Source organism: Trachemys scripta, chromosome 14 (genome assembly GCF_013100865.1).
Source record: "Trachemys scripta elegans isolate TJP31775 chromosome 14, CAS_Tse_1.0, whole genome shotgun sequence".
NCBI classification, from domain to species: domain Eukaryota; kingdom Metazoa; phylum Chordata; order Testudines; family Emydidae; genus Trachemys; species Trachemys scripta.
In genome coordinates, this window is record NC_048311.1 from 16972312 (window position 1) to 16996488 (window position 24177).

The 24177-nt window shown below is 48.2% G+C and overlaps 1 protein-coding gene across 2 annotated transcripts in view; it reads left to right on the forward strand.

Annotated features, from left to right (window-relative positions):
* The window catches only part of SEPTIN9 (septin 9), a 250303-nt gene that overhangs the window by 50451 nt on the left and 175675 nt on the right, over positions 1–24177 (forward strand). The window contains exon 1 of one of the 2 annotated variants that reach the window (XM_034789890.1): positions 13697–13805. The exons of the other annotated variant lie outside the window; for it this stretch is intronic. Within the exon in view, the coding sequence (XP_034645781.1) occupies positions 13784–13805 (22 nt within the window). The 5' untranslated portion in view covers positions 13697–13783. Of the gene's footprint in view, positions 1–13696; positions 13806–24177 lie in introns of those variants that run through there. 2 annotated transcript variants of the gene reach the window in all.

Sequence of the window (24177 nt, forward strand, 5' to 3'; positions counted from 1 at the left end):
TGTCCGTTTATCGGTATAGCTTATCCAGTTCCCCTAAGCAAGACAATACCAGCAGAAGGATCTTGCCACTATAACTGCAGCTACACTTGGGCTTTTGCTAGGATGGCCAGGTCAGCACAACAAATGTCCAGCCCTTGTCTCTAGAATGTGGTTCACCAGCTTCATCAAGGTGTCTCGTTGGGGGACGTTCTTTCCAGTGCACCTGCTGTGCAGCCATCCTCAGGCCTGGGCTGCACTGGGAGCTTTGCTGCCATAGCTAGGTCAGTTGGGGAAGGGATTTTTATTTCTTTATTTTAGTGTTTTGCTGACCTGGCCATCCTAGCAAAAGCCCAAGTGTAGCTACTGTTATAGTGGCAAGATCCTTCTGCTGGTATCATTGTCTTGCTTAGGGGAACTGGGATAAGCTGATAAAAGGACATTTTGCTGGTATAAACTGTCTACCCTAGCAAAGTTTGCCAGCAAACCCTTTGAGAGCAGAGCAGGCTTCACTTCCCGTTGCTTCAGGAAGTGCAAGAACATAAGAACATAACGGCCATACTGGATCAGACCAAAGGTCCATCCAGCCCAGTATCTTGTCTGCCAACAGTGGTCAATGCCAGGTGCCCCAGAGGAAATGAACCTAACAGATAATGATCAAGTGATCTCTCTCCTGCCATCCATCTCCACCCTCTGACAAACAGAGGCTAGGAACACCATTCTTTACTCATCCCGTGTGACCGCTCCAACTGGAGGTCCGGACACGGTAGAAGAGTAACAACGCCTGACATATCTGTAACACCTTCCACACGGGGTCTCAAAATGCACTACATGTATGGGAGCAAATTCATCCTTGGTGTAACTCCTTTGAAGCCAATGGCATTACACTAGGCAATGAATATCCCCATCCTAGATTCTGTGATAGTGTGGTTTGAACCATTGTAGCTGAATGCTTAGAAGAGTAGTTTTCAGCATGCCACTGCCACTCCAATGGAGACTCATTCAGCTCGATAGAGTACCCTACATTTTTGCATCTTTCAAGTCTCTTGGGTCTGCTAAAACGAACTGGAAATCTCATGGCAGCATCACTGTGAGAGATCCCACAGGAAAGGATCTATTGTACAGTTGGGGATGCTGAGGCCAAAACATTTTACAGGGTCTGTGAATCTGGGATGCCTTAATGTTAAATGGAACCATGTATGGCCTGCTGGTCAGAGGGGCTGAGTGAATGGAGCTGTGGGTGTTTACACCTTAGCTGTTTCCAGTCGGGCAACCAAAAATGGAGGCAACCCAAAATGAGCGCACACTTTTGAAAGATGAGGCGTAAGCGAATACCCCAAGGCCATGTGAGTTCATGGCAGAGTGGGGACTAGCGTCCAGGGCTCCTGACGCTAGGGTCCTGCCTCCCCCATAGGACCATCGTCACTCTCTTTATGCCTAGAAGCAGTGAAAGGGTTAACTTCAGAGATCGGTTGGAATTAGGAAACAGGTGAGACAATGCTGTTAACAAAACCCGACCTAAACATTTGTCCAGAGCTTCAGATGACCCCAACTTTTAACTTTCATTTAGTCATTTTCACAGGCCACTGCCAACATCAGGTGATCAAGGCTATAACTATAGCATTTCCAGTCTCACCAGAAGCAGGGATGATCCGAATGGCTCCTGAGAGACTTTGCTGCCATGAGATTTCCAGTTCTTTTTAGCAGATCCAAGAGACCCGAAGGATGCAAAAACGTAGGGTGCTTTATCAAGTTGAATGACTCTCCATTGGAGTGGCAGTGGCATGCTGAAAACTGCCCTTCTAAGCATTCGGCTATAATGGTTCAAAGCACAGTAGCTTAGATTTAGGGGTACTGCAGTGTTTGGGGCTGAGACTGTGATACTGATGGAAGCTCAATCTTTGAGGCCGGGCCTCTGACCTTCACTTTGACACAGCAGCAAAGGAGTTAACAGCTGGTTGTTGAAGCCTGGTTGCCTTGAACATGTTCCTATATGAGGTCATTTGAATTTCCTGGGGCAGTCTCTATTCCCTTTTGTTTTATGCACCAGGCGGGCTACCCCAGCTGTGTGCAGCCCTGTGCCAAAGAGTGCCCACATGTGCATGCGTCACTCCCTCCTCTTAGTCGCTAGTGCCAGGCTGGCATTTGAAATGTGTTCTCTTTGTGTTCCTAACTGGGCAGAGGAGGATGCGGGGACAGAAAACAAAGGCTAAAGCTGCATCGTTTGGATGCAGCTGTGCACCAAGTCATGGCACCACTCACTCACTTTCGGCCCCACTATGACAGATGAGCTGCGGTGCCAAACCTGCGGGGGGTGGGTCGCGGGAGGCCAGTGCTGCTGCTCCTCACCACTGTCATTGGGAGAGTCCAATGCTGCTGACTTTACCCCTGACAATGATACGCACCATGAGTAACGTACATGCGGCTGTGGGCATCACCAACGTATCTGATGGTTTGCAGGCAGTAAGGGGGGTTCTGGTGTCCAGGATTGTGAGGTTTATAATGATTTATGTGTTCATGGCTAAGAGTTTCAGAAGTGACTAGTGATTTGGGGTGCCTCGTGTTATACTCACAGCATTCACACAGAGAAGGTAGGTAAAACCATAAAGGATTCCTGCTGGATGGTTGCAATGTAAAACTACTTTATTTTTTAGAATTCAGATAATACACAAGAACCCAAAAACAGAGAGAGAAAAAACAGGCTGCTCCCAAAGGCAGCAAGGCACAACTCACACCATGTTGCTTTGAGCTGGCTCTTTCCAGACTAACTTTTGCTGCCACTGCTCATGTGCTTTGCTACTGAGCCCTGTAAGTAGGACCCAGGAACTGCCCCCCTCTTCTTAAAGTGATAACTTGCAATTCCAACACAGTCCTCAATACATCACACCTCAGGTTTTGAGTGCCCAACCTGAGACCTCTTAAAGGGGTCTGACTTCTTGTGGAAGGCAAGTGCTCAGCACTCTCTTTACAGTATCTCTGGTTGGGACCCCAATATCGTGAGTCATTTTGGTTTGTTAGATATATGGGGTGGTCCAGGTGGGACGGGTGGTATAAAATATTGAGGTATATTTGAGGCTTATTGATTTATGGGGTATTCTGGGTTTGGCATGATAGGGTCACAGAGTTTAAGGCCAGGAGGCACCATCAGACCATCTAGTTTGACCACCTCTATGTCACAAGCCACCAATATCCACCAGCACCTGCACACTCAGCCCAACAACCGAAATGAGACCAAAATGTTATAGCCCATGGGAGACTAACCTGTTCTCTGCCTGTGGCACAGAACAGGAGGGAGTGAGCTGCACCACTGTCAGAGGCCCCGGCAATGATCAAGTGAGATATACTCAGATAACCCTGGCAAGTGACCTGCACCCTCACACTGCAGAGGAAGGCAAAAAAAAAAAAAAACCCTAGGTCACTGCCAATCGGGGGGGAGGGAGGGAGATTCCTTCCTGGCCCCAACCATGGCGATCAGTTAGACCCAGAGCATGTGAACAACAACCATCCAGCACTTCCTCCTCTGGGCTTCGTTTCTTTCACGGGCCAGGAGGTCACCTGATCTCTTTGTTCTTCAACACCTTTAGCTATCTCCTTGTAGGGCAGAAGGGCCCTGGCCATTAGTTGCCAGGAGATAGAGTGTCGGCCATTTATGTGCACTGGCCCTTTGCTCTGCAACAATCTCCCCCCTAGAGACTTAAGAAATGCATAGGGGAAACTGAGGCACCCCTACAGTAGTCAGAGGAAACATTAAGAACAGTCCCCCTTCGTCACACATCTGATATAAACTGGAAGTGAGTTGCTGTCCCTTGCCCCCTACCACCACAAGCATTCAATTCACCATCTGTGAAATGGGGATAGTGGTATTTCATTTCACGCACTCTTTGGCTGTCTTAGCTGTTTAGACTGTGCTCTCTTTGGGGCAGGGTCTCTATTACAATGTGTTGGTACAGTGCTTAGCACAACAGGGCCCTGATCTGGGGTGGGGCCTTGAGGCATTATTGAAATACTGTTGCCTTTGGACAGGCCGTCAATCAGGTTCTTTATAGTCTCAGTACCAGCCAGCCTCTGGAGTAAACTCCTTAAGCTATAGTCCTTTCAAGTGACTATGGCAAGCTGCTGCAGCAGGGACAGACGGGGGGTTGGGAGCAGAGAAGAGAGGAGAGGAAGTCGCAATGGAATTTAGTTTTGTCTGGTTTACTTTGCTAGTCTCATTCCCTTGCAAAGGCAAAACAAAACAATCCCCCTTAAACCGAACACAGTGCACCCAGAGAGAGAGACGCACGCATTCATTATCAACCCTCCCAGCGCCAATATGTATCCAGTGAGGAACACAACAACCTTGATGGGGGGCAGCGGTGGTAGAAGGCACTTAGCTTGCCTGAAAGCACCGCAAACTACTTCACACGCGCAGGAGCTAAGCAGAGAACGAGGCTGCAGGCAGCTTCTCCGGTGTCTGGGGGAGAAGAGGTGAAATATTTCCAACCAGGGTGTTGACAGGTACTGTTGATTTTGTTTGTTTGTGTGTGTGTGTGTGTGTGTGTGTGTGTGTGTGTGTGTGTGTGTGTGTACACGCAGGGAGGGGGATACAGCATGATCCCACCTCTTCTATATAGCCCAGGAATGCATTCAGCAGCATAGAGTGGGGATCAGGTGCGAGGAAGGAGCTGTCTGGCTTCAATCAGAGAGAAGCATGACTAGCATGCCATTGTCTGAGCGAGCTTGGTGCTAGTTCCTAGGTAGCTATGTTTAGTCAGGAATCCCCCTCGCTGCACATGTTTGTCTTGCTCCCATTATTGCTTTCTCCCACTTCTTTTCACCTCCACAATGGCAGTTTGCAAACTCTTCTCAAGGGCTGGTTGTTGTGAGACCTGCTGATGGGCTCTCCGCGCTCTCTCTTCCCTCCTCGGCAGTCCTGTGTCTTGACGTCAGCCGGGGATAAGTGGCAGTTTCCAGGACTCTGGCTTGCTTGGAGAAATCTTGCTGGCTTCACACCACAGGCATGCTGTGAGCCTCCAAGGCAGGAACATCCGGCTACCGTCTAGTGTTTATCGAAACCCCTAATTGTATCTTAGGCACAGAGCGTCCATTTACCCACCTCTAAATTTGTCCTCTAAGCAGGGCTGCAGAAGAGATGGGAACACAGCCGCTCTCTTCGTGTCCTTATCGTTCTGGTTGGATGACTTTGCTGTTTACTCTGCAATGGAAGCAGGGGATCAGCTACTGTGGACAGTTGACGCTGAGCTGCGAGGCACTAAAAGATGTGGATGGAATTCTGGGAACCATGAAAATCATTCCTGTGGGTGCCGGGGCGGATCAGGTAGCAAACTACATCTCTGACTCATGGGACTTGGATCAGCTCCTGCTGGCCTGAATTTTTCCAGTTGAATTCCTTGTGCCTAAAAGCAGGCCTGATGATCTGAGAATTGCCCAGGCCTTCAAGATTCTGCCACTCTTAGCAAGCCCCGTAGTGTTGCCAACCCAGCCTGGCTTTTGCAGCATAGTTCCTATTTTAACAGGTGGGTCTCTTCTGCTAGCAGGACCTGAAAGACCACTGACGAGACCCAGAGGCTCCCTTGGGCCAGTGCAATAGCATCCTGCTATGGTACCCCATGGCGAAGTTTCTTTGTGGTGTTGCCTGGCAACGCGATGATGGCCCTTGGAATAATGCAGTGGCACAAAGCAGTGAAATCCATCCTGCCGGGGCAAACTGCTGGAGGTGGCCGCACTGGCTAAAAGATGGGAAGGGTGGCACCCAGGAACGCCCCTCTCAGGAGAGTGCCCTATGCACTGTGATGTGTGGGAAGGGAAGTCCCTCCCCCAGAAAGCTGTTCTTGTAAGAAGTCGGAAACCAAGATCTCACCAGGCCAGATCTTCAGCTGCTGTAAGTCAGGATAGTTCTGTTGATCTCAGTGGAGCTACTTGGATTTACACAAGCTGAGGATCTGACCCACAGTGGCATCTGACTGTGTTGCATTCAGAAAACCTGTCATAGGTGTCTGGCTACTCACATTGTTGTTGTAGGGCAAAAGCTATGCGGCCAGCCCTGCTCCCTGATCATTACACCTGGGACAGTCGTAGGTTTCACCTGGGCAGGGCTGCCTTGCTGGGTTGCAGAGGGAGGACAGTTGCCAAGGAAGCCAAGGCCCTGGCTTATTAAGAAGGGCCTTTAATAATAGAGCTGGGTCCTTGAATTGTATTCAGAATGAACTGGGAGCCATGCAGTGTGCGGAGCCCGGTGCAATCAGCTGCTTTCCTTGCGTAAGAGATAGGGTGATGCCCATTGTAGAGGTTAGGCTAGTAGCTCTCCTGTGGCTTTCATTCTCCATCCTAGATCAGAGCCGTTGCAGTGACCTGACCTGGAGGGGATGAGAGCACAGATCACAGTAGCTAGATCCTCATCCAGCAGAGGACCAGGTGCAATCAAACGCAGGACTGTGCTTTGTCCCATCAGCCACTCAGTGTGGGGCGGGGGGAGGGAAGCGTCCCAGCCCTTTAGACACTCGAGCAAGGTGCTGGGTTGGGTGGGTAGAGGAGATGGGGTGGTACTGAGAAGACAGGGCTGGGTGTGAGGAGGGGAAGCTGAGCAGAAATGAATTAGTAGAGTTCACACTGCTCAGGAATTGAAACCAGGTCCCACGAGGTCCTGAATCTAGTTGTGCCGCCTCCCCTTTCATTCTGCGTTGCCAGCAGCTATTAATACATCCGCGCATTAATTCTGAAGTGTGAGCAGAAAGGCTGGAGAGGATATGCTGGGGATTTCCTGCCCTTCGAAGGGAATCAGCCAGGGTGGAACAGAGTTCTAGCCAGCAGCTCCTCTTAAAGAGACACACACGCTGCTAGCAGCAGGAAGTGAAATCGAGTCCAGTTTGTGAGAGCATTAAATAAATGTTCCATCCGGGCCTGGGGACATGAAGCAAATGCTGCTAATATTTAACAAGAGGCTGCCACTAAAATGTCCCCCCATAGCCGATGATAAGCCTGTGATCAGGCGTGCCTGTGATCTCAGGGCTGGGTAGGTAAGAGCTGAGGAAATGTACACACTTGTTTTCCTATTTCAAACAAATATGCTTTCTCCCGAAAATAACAAGGGAGGGAAGTAGCAGCACTTGTCAAACAAAGGTTTATAAAGAGCCATGTGCTGGGGATGTTTGTCCTCCTGGGGCTATTGACAGAGCAGTGCCGCGTTCAGCCTGTATAACTGGAAGGGGCGAGGGGCAGGGGGAATCTCAAGACCTAGCGGGGGGTAGCTGGGGTTCTCCTCCTCCCTCATTGTAAACCTATATTTTAAATACATGGCACCTGGTGCAATCTGGTCTTCAGAAGCATTTTTAGGAGCCCCAGGGATAAGTCATCTCTGGCAGGGATGATTCAGCAACATCTCTGAGAGGGGATGATTGTCCGGAATCCACCTTTCAAAGGAGTGGTAGAATTCCATTAAGAGCCTCCCCAACCTTCACGTCGCCAAGGACGTGCCAAATTATTCATGCGAGAAGGGGGTTCTTGGAACAAATGCTCAGTGGATGCTGATCTAACCTGACGACTCCATGGGCCAAATTCAGCCCAGGTGTAAATGGGCCCAGCCCTGGTGTAAGGGATCACACCACACCTGAATCTGTATTGCTACAGCCAGACATGTTCCATTGCACATAGTGTGGGTCAAACACATTCATCCACAACCCCCCTGCCTCCTGCCCTCTCCTCCTTTCATTGCTTTCCAGGCCACTACGCAGAGAGTTTAAGGCCAGAAGGAGCCTAAGTGCATGGCCTTGTGCTTCACACTGTTGAATTTCCTCCCGTTTCCGGTGCTCCAGACTCCAAGGTACTATGGATGTCTGAGAAGTAAAGGAACTAGCTGAATCCATGGCAGCCCAACCTAGGGGCCTGGAGTCTGTGCATTCGCATGCAATACTCCCTTGCCAGCAGCCTGAGTGCTGGGGCAGGAGCAGGAACTGGAGCAATATAACCCAGTTAGTGTTTTATGGGAAGAAGATGGAGGGAGGGAGAGTGGCAGTGTCGTGTGCCAGAGACTTTGTGTCACTTGCTGGTGTGGCACCTAGTGCATTGGGGCCCTGGGGGCTGATTGGGGGCCGTAGGTGCGGCTACAGTAGGAATAATGAAGTGTCAGGAAGGATGGACTCTTGGGAGCTTCACTGGGGAAGAAGGGGATTGAAGCAAACTGTCCCAACCAGGTGATCTTTGCGCTACTCTAAAATCCATGCGACTCCAGTACAGCCCATAATAATATGGGTTTACAGACTCCCCTCCCCCCAAAATGATGTAGATGCCCAAATCCCATTAATTTTAATGGCTATCCAAGCCACCTAGACAGCTTTAAAAAGCTCAGACTGTAGCCCTTGGACTCATCCCATATGAGCACCAGTTGTGCTAGAAAATAATTCTCTCCTTAACTGAAAGAAAGGAGGAACTCAGCCCCTCTGTGTCAGGCAGCCAGGTGTCATGGTGATGCGCATGCTAGGAAACCTAGAGAGCCAGACAGGAGGACCTGCTAATAGACTTTCTCCATGTCTCATCCCAAGGTCCCTGTGGTGGCCACCAAGTTGGTAATTAAAGAACCGATATGTACTGGATCATCTCAATGTCCTGGCTAACAGTCCCGTCTCGGTGCAATGGGATCCACCATCCAAAGCTGTGTGTGAGCTTTCGCTGACCACATAATGGCTGCTTTATTTGTCCACAGAGTCGCTGCACTGCCAGCACCCAGCTGGTTGCCTTGCAATGTGCTCCAGGGTCTCTTGACTCGGGTGTGGAAGACATGCTATATATAAACCCCAAACTCTAGCCTCTAATTGGATTCTGTTTGTTTTCCTGCTTGCCGTTTCCTCCCTAACGCCCCATCGGAGAGAGATGCCTTGTGTCTGCAGCCCGTCGTAAATAGCAAACACGCTGGTTGCGGGGGAGGCTAAAGCATGGAAGCCACACGCTGTCCCCCGCCCCCGACTGGCTCAGCAAGCGCAAAGGAAGCTGGGAGATCAAGGTTCCTATTTGTTTAAGCTTCCCAGCCCCAAATGGAACTGGAGGCAATTTTCAAAATGGTCAACAGTTCTTCCCTAAAGGCTGCTCCTAATTTGCCCTCTCACACAGCTCTATTATTGGCCCTGTGTAGTGCCACCAACTGGGCCTTGTGACTCCACCTGTATTTTTTAACAAGGGTTTTTAATGTTTAAAAAAAGTCCAGGCACAAGAAAACCATCAGATAAACCTCCAGTGGAGCGGCCAATCCATAAAGTCCTAGGCCTCTCCTGCACTTGGTCAGTGTCTCTCAGGGGGCAGACACAGCACCAGGATTAGGGCTTTCCTAAAAGGTCATCACAATGCAACAGTCGCCATTTTGTTCTGGGATACTTCACACACACACAGACCCAACCCTGATTTTGGCTTTCATAAAATATTTGCAGAACAGCCAGTTTCTCACAAGGATCAGCAATTCCAAGTATGGTCCACGTCCTACTGACATTGAAAAGTCCCAAATGTCAATTTTGTTCTCAAAAATAAGGGCCAGTTTTCATGGATTCAAAATGAGATGCAGAAGCCGTTTATTTTGAGATCCACATTTCATGGTCAGTACTGTGCACAGCCCTAATCAGAGTGGCTCCATTTGATGTCAGATCCCTGTGACCTTCAGTGCCCCTCTTTCCCCAGTGCTTTCCATCAGGACAACTGATTTTAAAGTGTCTGGAGATCCCTAAAATAACAGCATCAGTGAGAAGCCCCGTCACCAGATCACGTTTTACTAACCTCTTCCTTAGAAATTATTGAAACACACAGCAGCTATTGTATTAGCGCCACCCCTCACCCCCCGCTTCAGAAAACCATTTACACACATGCTTATCTTAAGGTCATGGATGAGTACAACAGTTATTCAGCAAAGCATGTGCTTATACATAAGCACGTTCTTAAACGCATTGGGGTCTTAGTGGCGTTCTTTCAGACGCTTCAGTGTTATGCAAAGGAGCAAAAACAAACAAATAATCAAAAATCTACATTTTCACCAACAGGTGCTGTTAGCAATTGCTATGTATTTTGTTTTACTTTATTTAGATTTATACAATTCCTACATCATAAAGCACCGATTGAGGACTCTAGGCCCCTTTGCCAGCTGTTTAAAATACAAATATGAATGCAAATAAAAGCAAACTCCATAAACTCTCCCAAACCAAGAAGGAAAAAACTGGAGCACCCAATTTCCACCCCTTGGCACAGCAGCCCCTGCCCAACAACCATGAGTCACTAGATCCATGCTATTTCCAATCCTAGGGGAGGGGAGGAAGAAAATCCCACACATAGAATACCTGGCTAGTAGCTACTGGTTGCCGTACCCACTGCAGCTAGCATGCAGTGAGAGACGACGTCTCGGGTTGGCAGGTCCAGAGCCATCCAGGTCTTGATGGGTTAAAACCCATATGCTGCAACATTTGTGCTGCTTTGCATCTCTCCTTCCTTCCCATTCATCTATTTCCTCTCTCGATATTTCCCCTTAACCTTTCCTTTCCTCTGTAGCTTTCAATTGGCTTCCTGCATGGAGAGACTGTCAATGAAGACTCCCTATGGGAGGGAATGGATTGGATTCTGTGCTGCATGTAGCTATGCGACACTTACAGCTTTTTACCCTTTTACATTTCGGACAGGAAGTACAGAGTTGCTCTTTGTGGATGGAGAAGCATCACCTATTCTCCTCTAGACATTGAGAGGCAACGTACCCTTAGTGAATAGGGCACTGGACAGGGATTCTGGAAGTTTGAGTTCTGTTCCTGGCTCTGCCACTGACCTGCTGGGTGACTGTCACTGATCCGTGCTTCTGTAAAATGGAGATAATATTGACCTCCTTTGAGATGTACTGGTGCAAAAGTGCTGTAGAAAAGCTAGAGATTATTATTATATGAGCCGCAAGAATATCCAGAATTCTCATAGTAAAGGAATATGAGAAAGAATCTAATCCCTACCTCTTCAGGGCATAAGCCAACTTCTAACTATAGGGGTCAGAAGGAAACTATCCATGGGAACAGGTTATCCCATAACTGCTCCTGCAGGGTTTCTTGCATCTTTCTCTGAAGCAGCTGGCACTGGCCATAGGGGCCATTGGTCTGATCCCCTGCAGCAATTCCTTTCTTCCCCTCTCTGGCTTTGGCAGCAACCAGATTCCATCATCCACGTGTTAGAAAATGTGTAACTTTGGGGGATTTTTTAGTACTGCTGCCATAAACCAATGGATAGTAGATTCAACCCAGAAAAAACAAGATACGTTTCTTGACAGCTCCCTTAATCCAATGAAAAAAGAACAGGAGTACTTGTGGCACCTTAGAGACTAACAAATTTATTAGAGCATAAGCTTTCGTGGGCTACAACCCATATGCATCCGAAGAAGTGGGTTGTAGCCCATGAAAGCTTATGCTCTAATAAATTTGTTAGTCTCTAAGGTGCCACAAGTACTCCTGTTCTTTTTGAGGATACAGACTAACACGGCTGCTACTCTTAATCCAATGATTCTTTCATGGGAAGCTTATTCATCCAGACAGATAATGGCTTAGGGACTGTCTTTTTTGTTCTGTGTTTGTACAGTGCCTAGCACAATGGGGTCCTGGGCTATGATCAGGTCTCCTAAGTGCCACTGCAATACGAATAATAATCATGAGCTAATCCTCTGTCATAGTCCACATTACTAAGGGGCATGTGTCTGATGCTATTGCAATACACATAATTTTCCATATAGATTGTACACTTTTTGGGGCAGGGACTGTCTTTATTATAGGTGCATGTACAGTGGCTAGCACAATCGGGCCCTGATCCCTGATCAGGGCATCTGTGCTACTGTAGTAGAAATAATAATCCATATAAGAAGATTCCAGGATTGTCCCTCGGTGTGTGCTCCCCCTCCCCCCGATGCCTAGAATGTCTGTTGAGTCCGTGTGAAGCGATGGAAACAGTAAGGAACCTGGCTGAGAGCTCTATTTGTTTGGAATCTCACCACGCTGAAGCAGCACTGGGAGTCATGGCCTGTTACCATCCCGTTTTTAAGTTCTCAGCCATGTTTGGCTTTTTGGCGCACCACGCTTTACAAAGAACACCCGTGCGACAGGTGAATAACAATACTGGCTTTCCATTCCTTGCCACCTAGTGGTAGTCCCTGCTTTCTCATTGCGGGGCCGGGCCTCTCTTGCATGCACAGAGGGGAGGGGCTGGGGCCCTTACATCTGGCCAGTTGACTCACGGCCTGAGGAATTAGCCGAGTGTTCTCATTGCCCAGCTGATGAGTGTCGTGTCGGCTGCTGGTACCCTTTGTGCTTCACCACTTAGTGCCATCCTCTGGATCTGCTGCAGTCACAGAGACGGTTCCTGGGTCATTCAAGGCCGTGTGTCCCGTGGACAGAACGGCTTGTGGCTTGGGTAGCGAGCAGTGTGCTTGCTGCAGTAACAGAAGATGCAAGCATAGCTCGCTCCCTACAGAGCCAGAAGGCTGTGGGTTCAAGTCCCATCAGGGGGGTGGCCTTATTCCCATGCTGAGGCCCCAGGCAGTATGTATTGAGCTGGTACAGGTGTTCTCTCAGGGGGAGGTGCTTAACCAAGGTCTCTTCTGCTTGGCTTTGGCAGCTGTCCAGGTGGCAGTTTCCACAAAGAGGAGCCTCCAGCCCCAGAGACCTTGCCAGCATTCCCCCTTCCTGCCCTCAACAGAAGCAGCTCTAATGTCCAGCCTGGCGCATGAGCTCATGATGGCTGCACCATTTACTCTGCCCACGCAGTGCACTGCCAGCCCCTATCTCATCGCGGTGCAGGAAGGGAGTATGTGAAAGGTGCTTTCTGAAGCCCAGCTCTGTCCATTCGAGGATGACAGGGCAGCCCCTGACTCCCGTCACCGCTGGGTTAGAAGGGGAGGTTTCACTATCGTTTTCCAGCTGGCTTCAGAAATCTCTTCTCTTATCGCTTATGTAGCAAGGGGAGGGCCTGGCATCGCCGGCTGTTCATGTGAAGGAGAAGCAGGGACTGCTTGCCAAGATTCAGCAGTAAACCTCTCCAGCAGGGCTCTGGTGGGAGACTAAACATGTGTAGCAGTCGGGTCCTTCCTGGTAGCAGGCAAACCGTGATGCCCTGCCTGAGGATGAAATCAGCCTTCATCAGCGGAATAGTTTATGCATGAATCGAAACTTCAGACCTGGCTGGGTGGGGGAACAAGCAGGATCTTAGTCCTTTAAAATGCTTTAGCCACCGAAGGAGGAGGGCCGGGGATAGAGGAAATAGCAACAAAATAAGACTGGGGAAGCAGGGAGAGATTTGAGAAGCTGGATGTGTTGCTCTGTTATTCCAAGGAGTCAAGTTGTGTAAGCATCTCCTGGTGGATACTAAAAGGAGTCAGCCGCGGAGACGGCCACAGTCTCCTGGATTTGCGCATGCTGCAGCTTTAAGACTGTGCTCTGGAGAACTTGGGCTTTGCCATCGTCTACATGCGCTGGAGTATTTCAGGGGGTTGTTGATTTTGCGGGTCATGTACCTCCCCTCTTTTTTTTTTTCTCTCCCTTTCTGCCTCAATCTTTCTTTTCATTTCAAAGAGACAAAGCTACTTCAGTTTGGAGCACAAACATATGATCAGCACATGGAAATGTGGTAATTTGGATGCATTCATGATTGCAACAGATTGAAGAAATTAGACCAGACAAAGAGCTTTTTTTGGGAAGAGGAGGAGGAGGAGGAGGAGGAGGCAAGGAAAGGAGGGAGGGAGGGAGAGTGGGTGAAAGAAGGGGACGCCACCGAAAAAAGGGACGGCGTGACACGCGGATGCTAAATATATCCCGTAGTAATGGAGAGGGACCGCATTTCAGGTAGGCTATTGATCGTTTTATCTCTGCTGTTTTGTTACTCTCCTCTGCTCCCCCTCCACTTCCTCCAGAGTGTCTGCATGTTAAGAGAAGAACCAGCCAAGCTCTGGTTTGATTTCAATGGTCCCTTTTATTTTTTATAATGTTCTGCTTTTTTTTTTTCATCCTCCTAAGTTCTCCAGACAGACTGTGTTTCCAACAGAAGCAGAGGAGGGTGTGGGAGAAAGAAACCGTTTTCTGGGTCTGGATTTCATTTGAATCTCTCCCTTGCTCTCTCTCTCTCTCTCTTTTTTTTTTTATTTTCCAATCTGCTGCACCGAGTGAGGCAGATGAATGCTGAGACTGTTAGCTCAGGACTCGGAGTCAGGGAGAGAAAATATCCTGGCTCTTGATTTAAGGATGCCTTTAGATCCTGGAGGTTGGCTGCTTAGTTCATATGGCTGTGTGTTGTGGTTTAGCTCTCTTGGCATGCCAAAGCTTGTGTTAAAGACAATATCTTCCTCTCCAATAATGCTTGTATTGCTGCACAGAGACTCGGTCATAGGTCAGGAGTCTCCTGTTGCTAGGACAGGGCCTCCTGGCTGCATGTGTTCCCACGTTGAGCTGGGGTTGGTTGTATAACCCTGGAAAAGGGGGTTGATTTCATGCAGTTGGCATGTCTTCGGCTTCAAGTTGCTAGTGAAGAGTGTGGATTGGGATTGGGGTGGGGGTGGGGAGAGAAGGGCGACTAAACCGGATACATCCAACTCCTGTCCTTCCCTGCAAACCCCAACTAATGGCGCATGTCCGAGAGATTAATCCCAAAACTGCTGCCGATTGGTCAGAAGGCGTCAGGTAACCCTGGCTCAGCAAGCAGCTTTGCAGCATTGCAGGACTTGATGCTGAGCAGTGGCTAAGGCCTTGACAACTATTCATTATTAAAAGCCACGGGTGGGGATGGGGGAATGTTTGTCCTAGAGCTTGAGCCCAGAGACTGAGACTAGGGCTGAGTCCATACAGAGCTCTGAGGGTCCCAAAGAGAAGACAGGAGGCCCTCCAGCAAAGGCATCCCAATGCATTTGGAAAGACCAGGGGTGCAGGGGCTGCTGCTTTGAACGGGCTGGGACTCTGCAGCCATTAACTCAGTGTGTGGTTCCCGGCTTTTTCCCTGTTCCCCGCCCTGCTCAGGGCCAGGGGGTGTGCTGGGGTGGAGAGCAGATTGCTTCTTACCTGCTCTGGAGCCTGCATGTTCTTCTGGCCGCTCTGAGTTGGCCTGGGTAAAGCAGCAACCGGGTGGGGTGAGGCAAGCAGCACCACGCTACTGGGCATCAGGGTTGGAAAGAAAACCACAAGGACGAGAGGAAGCAGTCGAGCAAGGGAGGGGTGGGGGTGAGAGTGGGGGACTGTGGGGCTCTGCAGTTGGAGACCTTGAGACATCTGTAACTCCTCTGCTGTCTGTCTGTGCCATGAAGTACCACCAGGAAGGCCTTTCTATACTCCAGCCAGGTGTGTAACAGTGCTCGACAGAGAGCCCAACCCTGATGGAGCACAGACCAGCTGCAATTGCCTAAGGGCCTGATCCTGGTAGGTGCTGGGCACCCGCAACTCCTGCCATTGCTGTCAATGGGAATTGAGAGCGCTCCCAGCTTGAGATTGGCCTGCGGGAGCGTTCTCCCCCTCCCAGCCCTTTTCCAATAAGGGCAGCTCGGATGACGCGTGCGCTCCTTCTCTCTTGCCCTCTCTTCCCCACATTCCCTCCTTTGCTTTGAGCCACTTCAAAGCATTCCTGGGAGCTGCCCTTGACCCAAAGGATGGAGTGTGTATGTGTCAGTAATACCAGTGCTCCGACGTGGATAATCCTCTATCGCTGCAGCACGGGCCTCGGCCAGGCAAAGGATAAACAACAGAGGGAATGGGACAAGTTCTGCAGAACAGGGCCAGTCGGACCCAGCACTGAACCGATCTTTTAAATCCGCTGCTGCTTTCCTTTTGCGCTGATATTTTCCCAGGACAAGGGGGCCGGACAAACAGGAGTGCTGGCAAGAAACTGGACTTTAATTTCTGGCCCCAGTCACGTGCTCTGAGGCTCTTTTTAGTCAAGAGAAGTGCCAGATCTCCGCTCCCTGGAGCCCCTGCTCATTTTGGGAACTACTCAATACAAGACACTTCATGCAATCTACATGCAATAGCTAACTGTAGCAAAGAGCCCACCTAACTCTGGGTGCAATACCTCCTATCCACGCTGATCCTTGATATTCAAGGGAGCCAAGGGCAGGAAAGACCCTGGTACAGTAGTCCACAGATGCAGCAGCTCTAGTTAACCTCCAGTAGCCTGGCCCCTTCCTAAGGGTCACTAGCAAAGTATGCAAACTGTCGGGTCTGCTGATGACTTAGCTGGGGTGTGCCAGCGACCCCTGCTGGAATCTGATGGGCCTATGCAGATTTCAGTTCCCTTGATTTAGTTGTGTCATGCAGTTGTTGGCAGGGAAGCCAGGCAACAGAGCCCCCAGTTAAATCCTCATCCTGCCCGTGGATGACAAATAATTGTGATATGCGCTAAACAAGGGTAGTAGCTGTATGTCTCTTAACTCAGGGGCACAGAGGCAGGTTTGCACACACAGCTCAAGCTCACACTTGGGGCCGTTTCACTGGGGATACGATACCCTGTACTCTGCTCGCTCTGTTCTGGAGGCCGAAGCTGTCAGCAGTCTGTGCTGGGGAGGAAAGAGTGCACTGCAGAGTTGCCAGGCAATGAAGCTCTGTCCAAGCGTGGAGAAAGAAAGGGACATGACTAGAGGCAGTTCTTGAATGACTCATCCTTTCGAAAGCCCTGTCTCAGCAGCGTGGGAGAAGGAAATGCAGGAGGGTTATGGGTATACGTAGAGCCTGAGGAAAGAGTTAAAATCCAATGACATTGATTTGTTAAGAGTAAACAATATTGAAAAGCTGCGATTCAGGGAGGAATTTCAAATGTGCTGGGTAAGCACTTTAGAGACACAGTAAAGTAAGGGTTAAAGGGAACATAGGAAAATCTTGTTAAGTGAGGTTCTGGGCAGTTCAGATTATGTTGTCAGTTTTCCAGGTTTATTCTCCAGCACTGACTCCTGGGCAAATCGGCTCAGTTTGCGTGCCAGCAGACTGAGCTGTGCCTGGTACCTGGCAATCCGGCTGTGATCTGCGGATCCGATTCTTACTCGGGGTCTGACTCTGATCTCACGTACACCAGAGTCACTCCATCGGCGATACTCCTGCTGCACACCAGCAGGGCTGATGGAGAGGGGCAGCTGTACTGGGGCCCTATGCCCGGGGGCCCCCCCAAAAAACATTTGTAACATCTAGGTAAATAAAAGGAAATGGAGGGGGTGCAGCCCCAGCTAACATTATTGTACTGGGGCCCTACATTTCTCTCGATGGGCCTGCACACCAGTGAACAGGAGAGGAGAATCGGGCCCCCCAGTTTCATCTGAGTCATGGCCTCATAGTCTGGCTGGTCGTGCTTCAGCCATCGTGACAGGAGTTGGCAGTTCAGCGGCTGATGTCCCAGGCAGAGGAGAAAGCATCCTGCTCTCTCTCAGCTCTGCTGGCTCTGCAGTGTTGGCAGCAGGAAAGAAAAAAACCCTGGTTTTGGTGAATCAACGAAACATGACTCAGATGGAGAACAGATCCACGCGGTGCTAGGCGGCCACGTTTCCTAGGCACTCTTCTGGCCAGAAACATGCTTTTAATTAATATTCTACCACTGGAGCTTCACAATGCGGAAATAAAAACTCCCTGTCTGAATTCTCCGTGTGAAGGGGCCTCAGCATGACTGAGAATCAAGCCTCTTCTCTTCCGTAAGAGTGCTGCGCTCCTGCAGCTACTGTAAATAAGCATTCCTGAATCCTACAGGCGCTCCCCACACTGGGAGACACAGGCCTTGCCACGTCAAGGCAGATCAACAGCTTCCCTAATTGGCTCTCCTGTCTCTGACAGTGGCCAATGCCTGATGCTTCAAATGAAGGTGCCAGTCCCTGTAATACACTTAGTTCTGCACCCAGTGATCCTTGAAGCACGAGGCTATGATAGTCCTTGTCAATTGTATTGTAGCTTGTTTAAGTACAGGGACATATTCAGATCATGGTCCTTTAAAATGTTCTAGTCTCTCTAGGTTCTTACATTGTACCTATCACCATAATATCTGAGCACCCTCAGCAGTGTAGTAAGCAATATGTCTAATGTTTGTTCTCTCATCCGCTCCTCAGGGGAGAAGTGTGTGTAGGGAAGTGTCTTGTTTTGGATTTGTTTTATATACTATATAAATGTTGCTCTATGTTTATGTTAGAGAAGGCAGGTCAAAGAAATGCGCCTTGCACTTGGAGCGGAAGGCGGTGAGCATTGTGATGGGCTCTGAATTTTTATAGGAGTTAAAAACTCGGGGAAAAATAAAAAAAACCTGTTATGGTGATGGCCAGGCCAAACCTGAGGTTCTGCTCCCTACACCTCTTGCACTGTTGCCTATCAGATGGGCATTTTTCTTTCTGCCTTTCGTGTTGCTTTCCACAGTATATACAATGGGCCATGATGTCTGCATTCTGAGTCAGTCTGCCTTTGTCCTGCTTCCTGGGTTCCTTTGGCTTGAACTTGAGTACTTGTTCTGCACTAGTAGCTGTCATTGCTTTGATCCTTTCCCTGGACAGTTCAGCTGTGCTTGCTATTTGGAGGCATTTCTCTACGATTAGATCTGTTTCTTTCAGCAGTCTCTCCTGTAAACTAGAATTGTGTGTCCCACAAACAATCCTGTCTTTAATTAGGGAGTCTTTCATGTTTCCAAAGTTACATGTGGATGTCTGAGTTCTCCACTCTGTAATGTAAATATCTAATAATAGAATATCAGGGTTGGAAGGGACCTCAGGAGGTCATCTAGTCCAACCCCCTGCTCAAAGCAGGACTAATCCCCAGACAGATTTTTGCCCCAGATCCCTAAATGGCCCCCTCAAGGATTGAACTCACAACCCTGGGTTTAGCAGGCCAACATTCAAACCACTGAGCTATCCCTCCCTCTTCTGTTTCTTGGTTTTGAATTAAAAAAAAAAAGTCTCATTCTGTCAGGTCTCACAGCACTTATCAAACACCTCTACCGGCTCTTCCAGTGTTTCAGGCATTATTCCTTGCAGCAATGCCTCTCTTACTTCTTTTTTCCCAATGAGCAGTAAAAGCTATCCTTTCATTTTCTCATCTTTATCCCCCCATGAGCAGATCTATGTACAGACTCAGTTCCAGCTTCTACTGTTTCCATGCTTGTGCAAGGCTTTTTGTCTGGGAACCCAGCTTTCCTGGTGGACTGAGTCCCTCCATGCTGCCTGTTTGTTCTGGTTCTGTGTACTACTTTGTTTTCCTGTCAATCACACTCTGTTCCTTGACCTGGGACCTAGACTGACCACTGCCACCATGTTTCATGTCCCTCATGCTGGGTAATAACAGAGAAGATAACATTGCTTGTAAAACTGAACTGTCTCTTTACTAAGAGATGCTGCAACTGCGGCTAGCATTCTAGCCCTGTGAACACAGGCTAACTTCCTGGTGCCTCCTGAAACCTGTTCTCCTCCCTCCAAGTTCCATGCAGGTTGCTACAATGGTGTAATATCATTCCTAGAAATGGTGCTTTCTAAAGGCTCTGCAGCCAGGAGTGAAGTCTGAGAGCAGCTGCTTGGGGGACCCTCCTGGGAGCTCAAAAAGAAAAACAAATGTGACCACCAGGTAGGAGTGTGGAGAGAAAACTAGTTCCTCCAGAAACCAACAGATTGGTTCTCTTGTTAGCAAGAGCCTGATTTGACCTCAGTTCCAACACAAAGGTTCAGCAACTTCCTGATTTCCACCCTTAATCATGTGCGAGGGATTCTCTTCATTTCTTTTTAAAGGGATGCTGCCAGGTTAAAAATCCCTCATTAAAAAAAGAGAAACTCATCTATGGTACAAGTAACATTAGATTATTAAAATGGAAAGAATTTGAGCAATCTAGCTCATTTTCCTCTATGCCGCTTTGTATTTCTCCTCCCCCCCGGCCTGAACAAGGAACATGCTGCAGACAGAATAGCCTGCTTCACTTTCACTGCTTATAAGCAATGTGTGCATGAGAATCCATCTTAACTGGTTAGACAGTTGTACTGCACTGATCACTGAATGAATCACTCCAAGGAGACTGTGTGCATGGCTGTCTCTCTCTTTCCATGGGGTTTGTTTGTTAATTTCATGGAAATGGTTCTTAGTCTTTAGGGTTTTTTTTTTTTTTTTCAATTTTATGCCTGATTTTTCCCTTGTAGGGGCCAGATTTTCAAGTGCTCGGCACCTGCAATTGGGGGCCTATTTTCAAACTAGCTCAGCTCCGATTTAGGGCCTCAAATTAGGGGCATTTTCAAACAAATAATCCTTAGCACCCAACATGACAATCTAGCCACTTATTTTGGTGCCCAAATGGGAGCTGAGTTCTCTGGACATTCTGGCCCCGGCTGTGGTGCTGAACACTTGGAAATCAGCCCATTGGCTACTCTGCAGACTAGCAGCAAATTAGAGGTTCAAACTCCAGCTCCAAACCTGTACTTTGGAGAGAGACAGGGACAATATGGGATTCCCACCTCCTGTTCAATGACGATAGCTTTTTACTAGACCTGTTTTTATCTCAACCCAAGAGCTGGAGTTTGAAAGTATGAGAAGGTCTATATGGGTCCCAGCCCTAAGAGTTCAGGATTTTTTATCTAGTGTTTTTCATGGGTGCCAGCCTATACCTGCAGGTGGCTTGTTTTATATGAACTGACCTTTGGACCATGCTACTTCAGAGTCAAAAATATGACGGGAAACTAAACCCACAATAGAAAGTATCCGATACAAATATCAGATCTTCAGATACATGCAGCTGGGCTCTATAACTGGCCCCTTCTCCTGAGCAACACAGGTCTTCACAGGGTGAAGATTTACATTAAGAATAGAAGAATGACCATATTGAGTCAGGCTAATGGTCCATCTAGCCCAGTATCCTGGCTTCCAACAGTAGCCAGTGCCAGACACGTTAGAGGGGATGAACAGAACAGGTCAATTATCGAGTGATCCATCCCCCATCAGGCAGTCCCAACTTCTGGCAGTCAGAGGCTTAGGATCATCCATAGCATAGGTGCCAACTTCCCCTCAACCCCCACTTCCGCCCACATTAGCTATCCGCAGTCATTTGGTACAGAGGCTGAATCAAGTGATAGGCTACATACCTTGGTTACTAGTTCTGCAATTTCATATCTGAGTTCCTTCAGAACTCTGGCGTGAATACCATCTGGTCCTGGTGACTTATTACTGTTTAATTTATCACTTTATTCCAAAACCACCTCTATCGAAACCTCAATCTGGGTCAGTTCCTCAGATTTGTCACCTAAAAAGAATGGCCCAGGTGTGGGAATCTCCCTCACATCCTCCGCAATGAAGACCATTGCGAAGAATTAATTAACTTCTCCGGAACATCCTTGTCTTCTTGAAGTGCTCCTTTAGCATCTCGATTGTCTAGTGGCCCCACTGATTGGCAGGCTTCCTGCTTTGGATATACTTTAAAATAATTGCCGTTAGTTTTTGTGTCTTTTGCTAGTTGGTCTTCACATTCTTTTTTGACCTGCCTAATTATACTTTTATACTTGACTTGCCTGAGTTTATGCTCCTTTCTGTTTCCCTCGGTAGGATTTGACTTCCAGTTTTTAATGGATGCCTTTTTGTCTCTAACCACCTCTTTTATTTTGTTGTTTAGCCATGCTGGTGGGTTTGGTTTTTTTTGTTTTGGTTTGTTTTTTGTCCTCTTACTGTTTTTTTTTTTATTTGGTGTACACATATAGTTTGAGCCTCTATTAAGGTGTTTTTTTAAAGTTTCTTGTAACTTGCAGGCATTTCACTCTTGTGAATGTTCCTTTTAATTTCAATTTAACTAGCCACCTCATTTTTGTGTAGTTCCCCTTTTTGAAGTTAAATACTATTGTGGTGGGGTTGGGTTTTTTTTTATATTTCCCCCCCTACAAGCATATTAAATGTAATTACAGTATGGTCACTATTACCGAGCAATTCAGCTATATTCATCTCTTGGAGCAGATCCTGTGTGCCACTCAGATTGGAGGAAAGATAATTGCGAGTAAGGCTCTGTACTGAGATTCAGCAGATCTGGAGTCACTTCCTGGCTCTGCCACAGACTTCCTGTGTGATCTTGGGCAAGACACTTAGTCTCTGTGCCTCAGTTCCATTTCTGTAAAATGGAGACAATGCTAGCCTTCACCCACCTTTTTGTCTGGCTGTTCTATTCATAGATTGTGAGCTCCTGACTCTTATTTTGTGTATGGATGTACAGTGTCTAGTACATCTGTGTTGTGATTTCTAGGTGCGACTGTAATATAATTTACAATAATATACTATGATTTCATACTTCATGATTCTCCTCTCACATGGGGGATCAAGTAGAATCAAGTCTCCAGCTGTCAGTTTTCCTATCACCACCTCACATGGCCTTGAATCTGCACTTCAGGGCATTTCCAGTTTTCAGAGTCCCTTTCACAGTGATTGATCCTGCTGCACGACCGAGACTCAGACATTGCTGGGGATGAAGGGAAGAAGTATCTCATGCAAGTCAAAATGCTTCCAAGTTCCAGAGTCCAGCATACCAAGATGCTGAGTATTTAAGAAGCAAGTACGTAGTTGGGGAAGTATGTCTGAATCAACACGTCTTCTGTAGTCTTAGCAATCCCAGAAACACAATGTCTGGGTGTCCTGTTGGCTTCTCCACTAGGTACGCGCAGCTGTTGCTAATGCCATCGGTACACAGTAATACATTAAAGAGAGCAGCAACACCTCCTGCTATAAATCCTAGTATCAGGTTATGTACCCTACATAGAAGGGACCTGCTTTCAACCATACCTTCTCTGGCTGGTATTAAGAGAGGAAGGATAGCCCAATGGTTAGAGGGGTAGCCTAGTATCACAAGTCCCAGGTTCAATTCCTTGCTCTGCCATAGACTTCCTGTGTGACCTTGGGCAAGTCACTTAGTCTCTCTGTGCCACAGTTCTCCACCTGAACAATGGGGATAATAGTCTGTCTGTGCTTGGATGGAAAGCCACAAAGGAAACTCAGGAGCTACAGGCAATAGGATGGGTGAGTCAGTGCCCTTCCCTTCACATCACTTCCCCCAATGATGAGTTTCATGAGAGAGAGGCTCTGACCGCGTCTGGTTACCAAAGATCCTACGGCATTTGTTTGCGAGAGCAGCACGGCCTTACCAAATACCAATCTGGGTAACTAATTTCCCTTGCAGTTGGAATGGGATATTGCACTCCTTCTTACCTCCTGTCCTAAACCAAGGGGCATCATCATCATCATTATTTATTTATTTGTATTGCAGTAATGCCTGTGAGTCTCCATCCTGCCCCATTGTGCTACAAACACACAGTCCTTGATGTTGTTAAACACGTGCCATTTTCTACCCCTGGCGTGGCTGCCATTTGAGTGGCTGGCCAAGAAATCCCTGTATATCAAATTCACCGAGCTCCTTGGGCTCATTAAAGCTGAGAGATACTCTTAAGAGCTGTGCAAATGTCTACTTCCCCTGGCCTGGGGAGATTATATGTAATTTGACAGGTGAGTACAATATCATTAGCTTTGACATCATTACCACGATAAAAGGGCCAACAAGTAGATTTTGTGGCTGGGCTGGTAAATGGCCACGACAGATTTGCAAAGCTGTGCTGTATAAATGTAAGATCCTTACTAATTAACTGATTCCATCATCACCAGGTATGACGGGCTAAATAAATACTTCTTGGAGCAAACTGCAGGTTATGTGGTATGTGGTAATTAGTTTGGGGCCTAACAAGCATAATTACTCACTCAGCTATACCCAGCAACTTAGTATCAGGGGGTTCACAGGAAAAGCCCCATTAGGGGCCAAACCCCACCACGGGGCAGGTTCGGGGTCACGGTTTATAACCAAAGACTGGTCGGAGGTTTATGCTTTGGCACAGTGGAGAAAAGCTTTTACAGGGTCATGTTCCTGGCTGTCTGGTAGAGCGGCCCCAAAAGTGGCCCAGTAGAACTACTAGGGTCTGTTATGACACACTGCGGGCAACAGCAGCTCATTCAGGTTTGAAATGGTCTGTGCCAAGCATGCCATTCTCTTATCCAGGCCCATCCAAGTGTGATTCCAGAGGTGCCTCTTCTTTCTCCACATGTGCCATTCTTGGTATAAAAGCAAGATTGGGCGTGAGTCGCATGGGACTCATAAAGTAGCCAGGGCCCAGTGAGTGCTGGAAGGCGGTGTTAGGAGGAATAGGCACTGCTGTAGGGAGAAGCTTACGCCCAAACATGCAAGAATGGGGTCTGATTTGGGCTGCCTTGCTGGAGATACCGT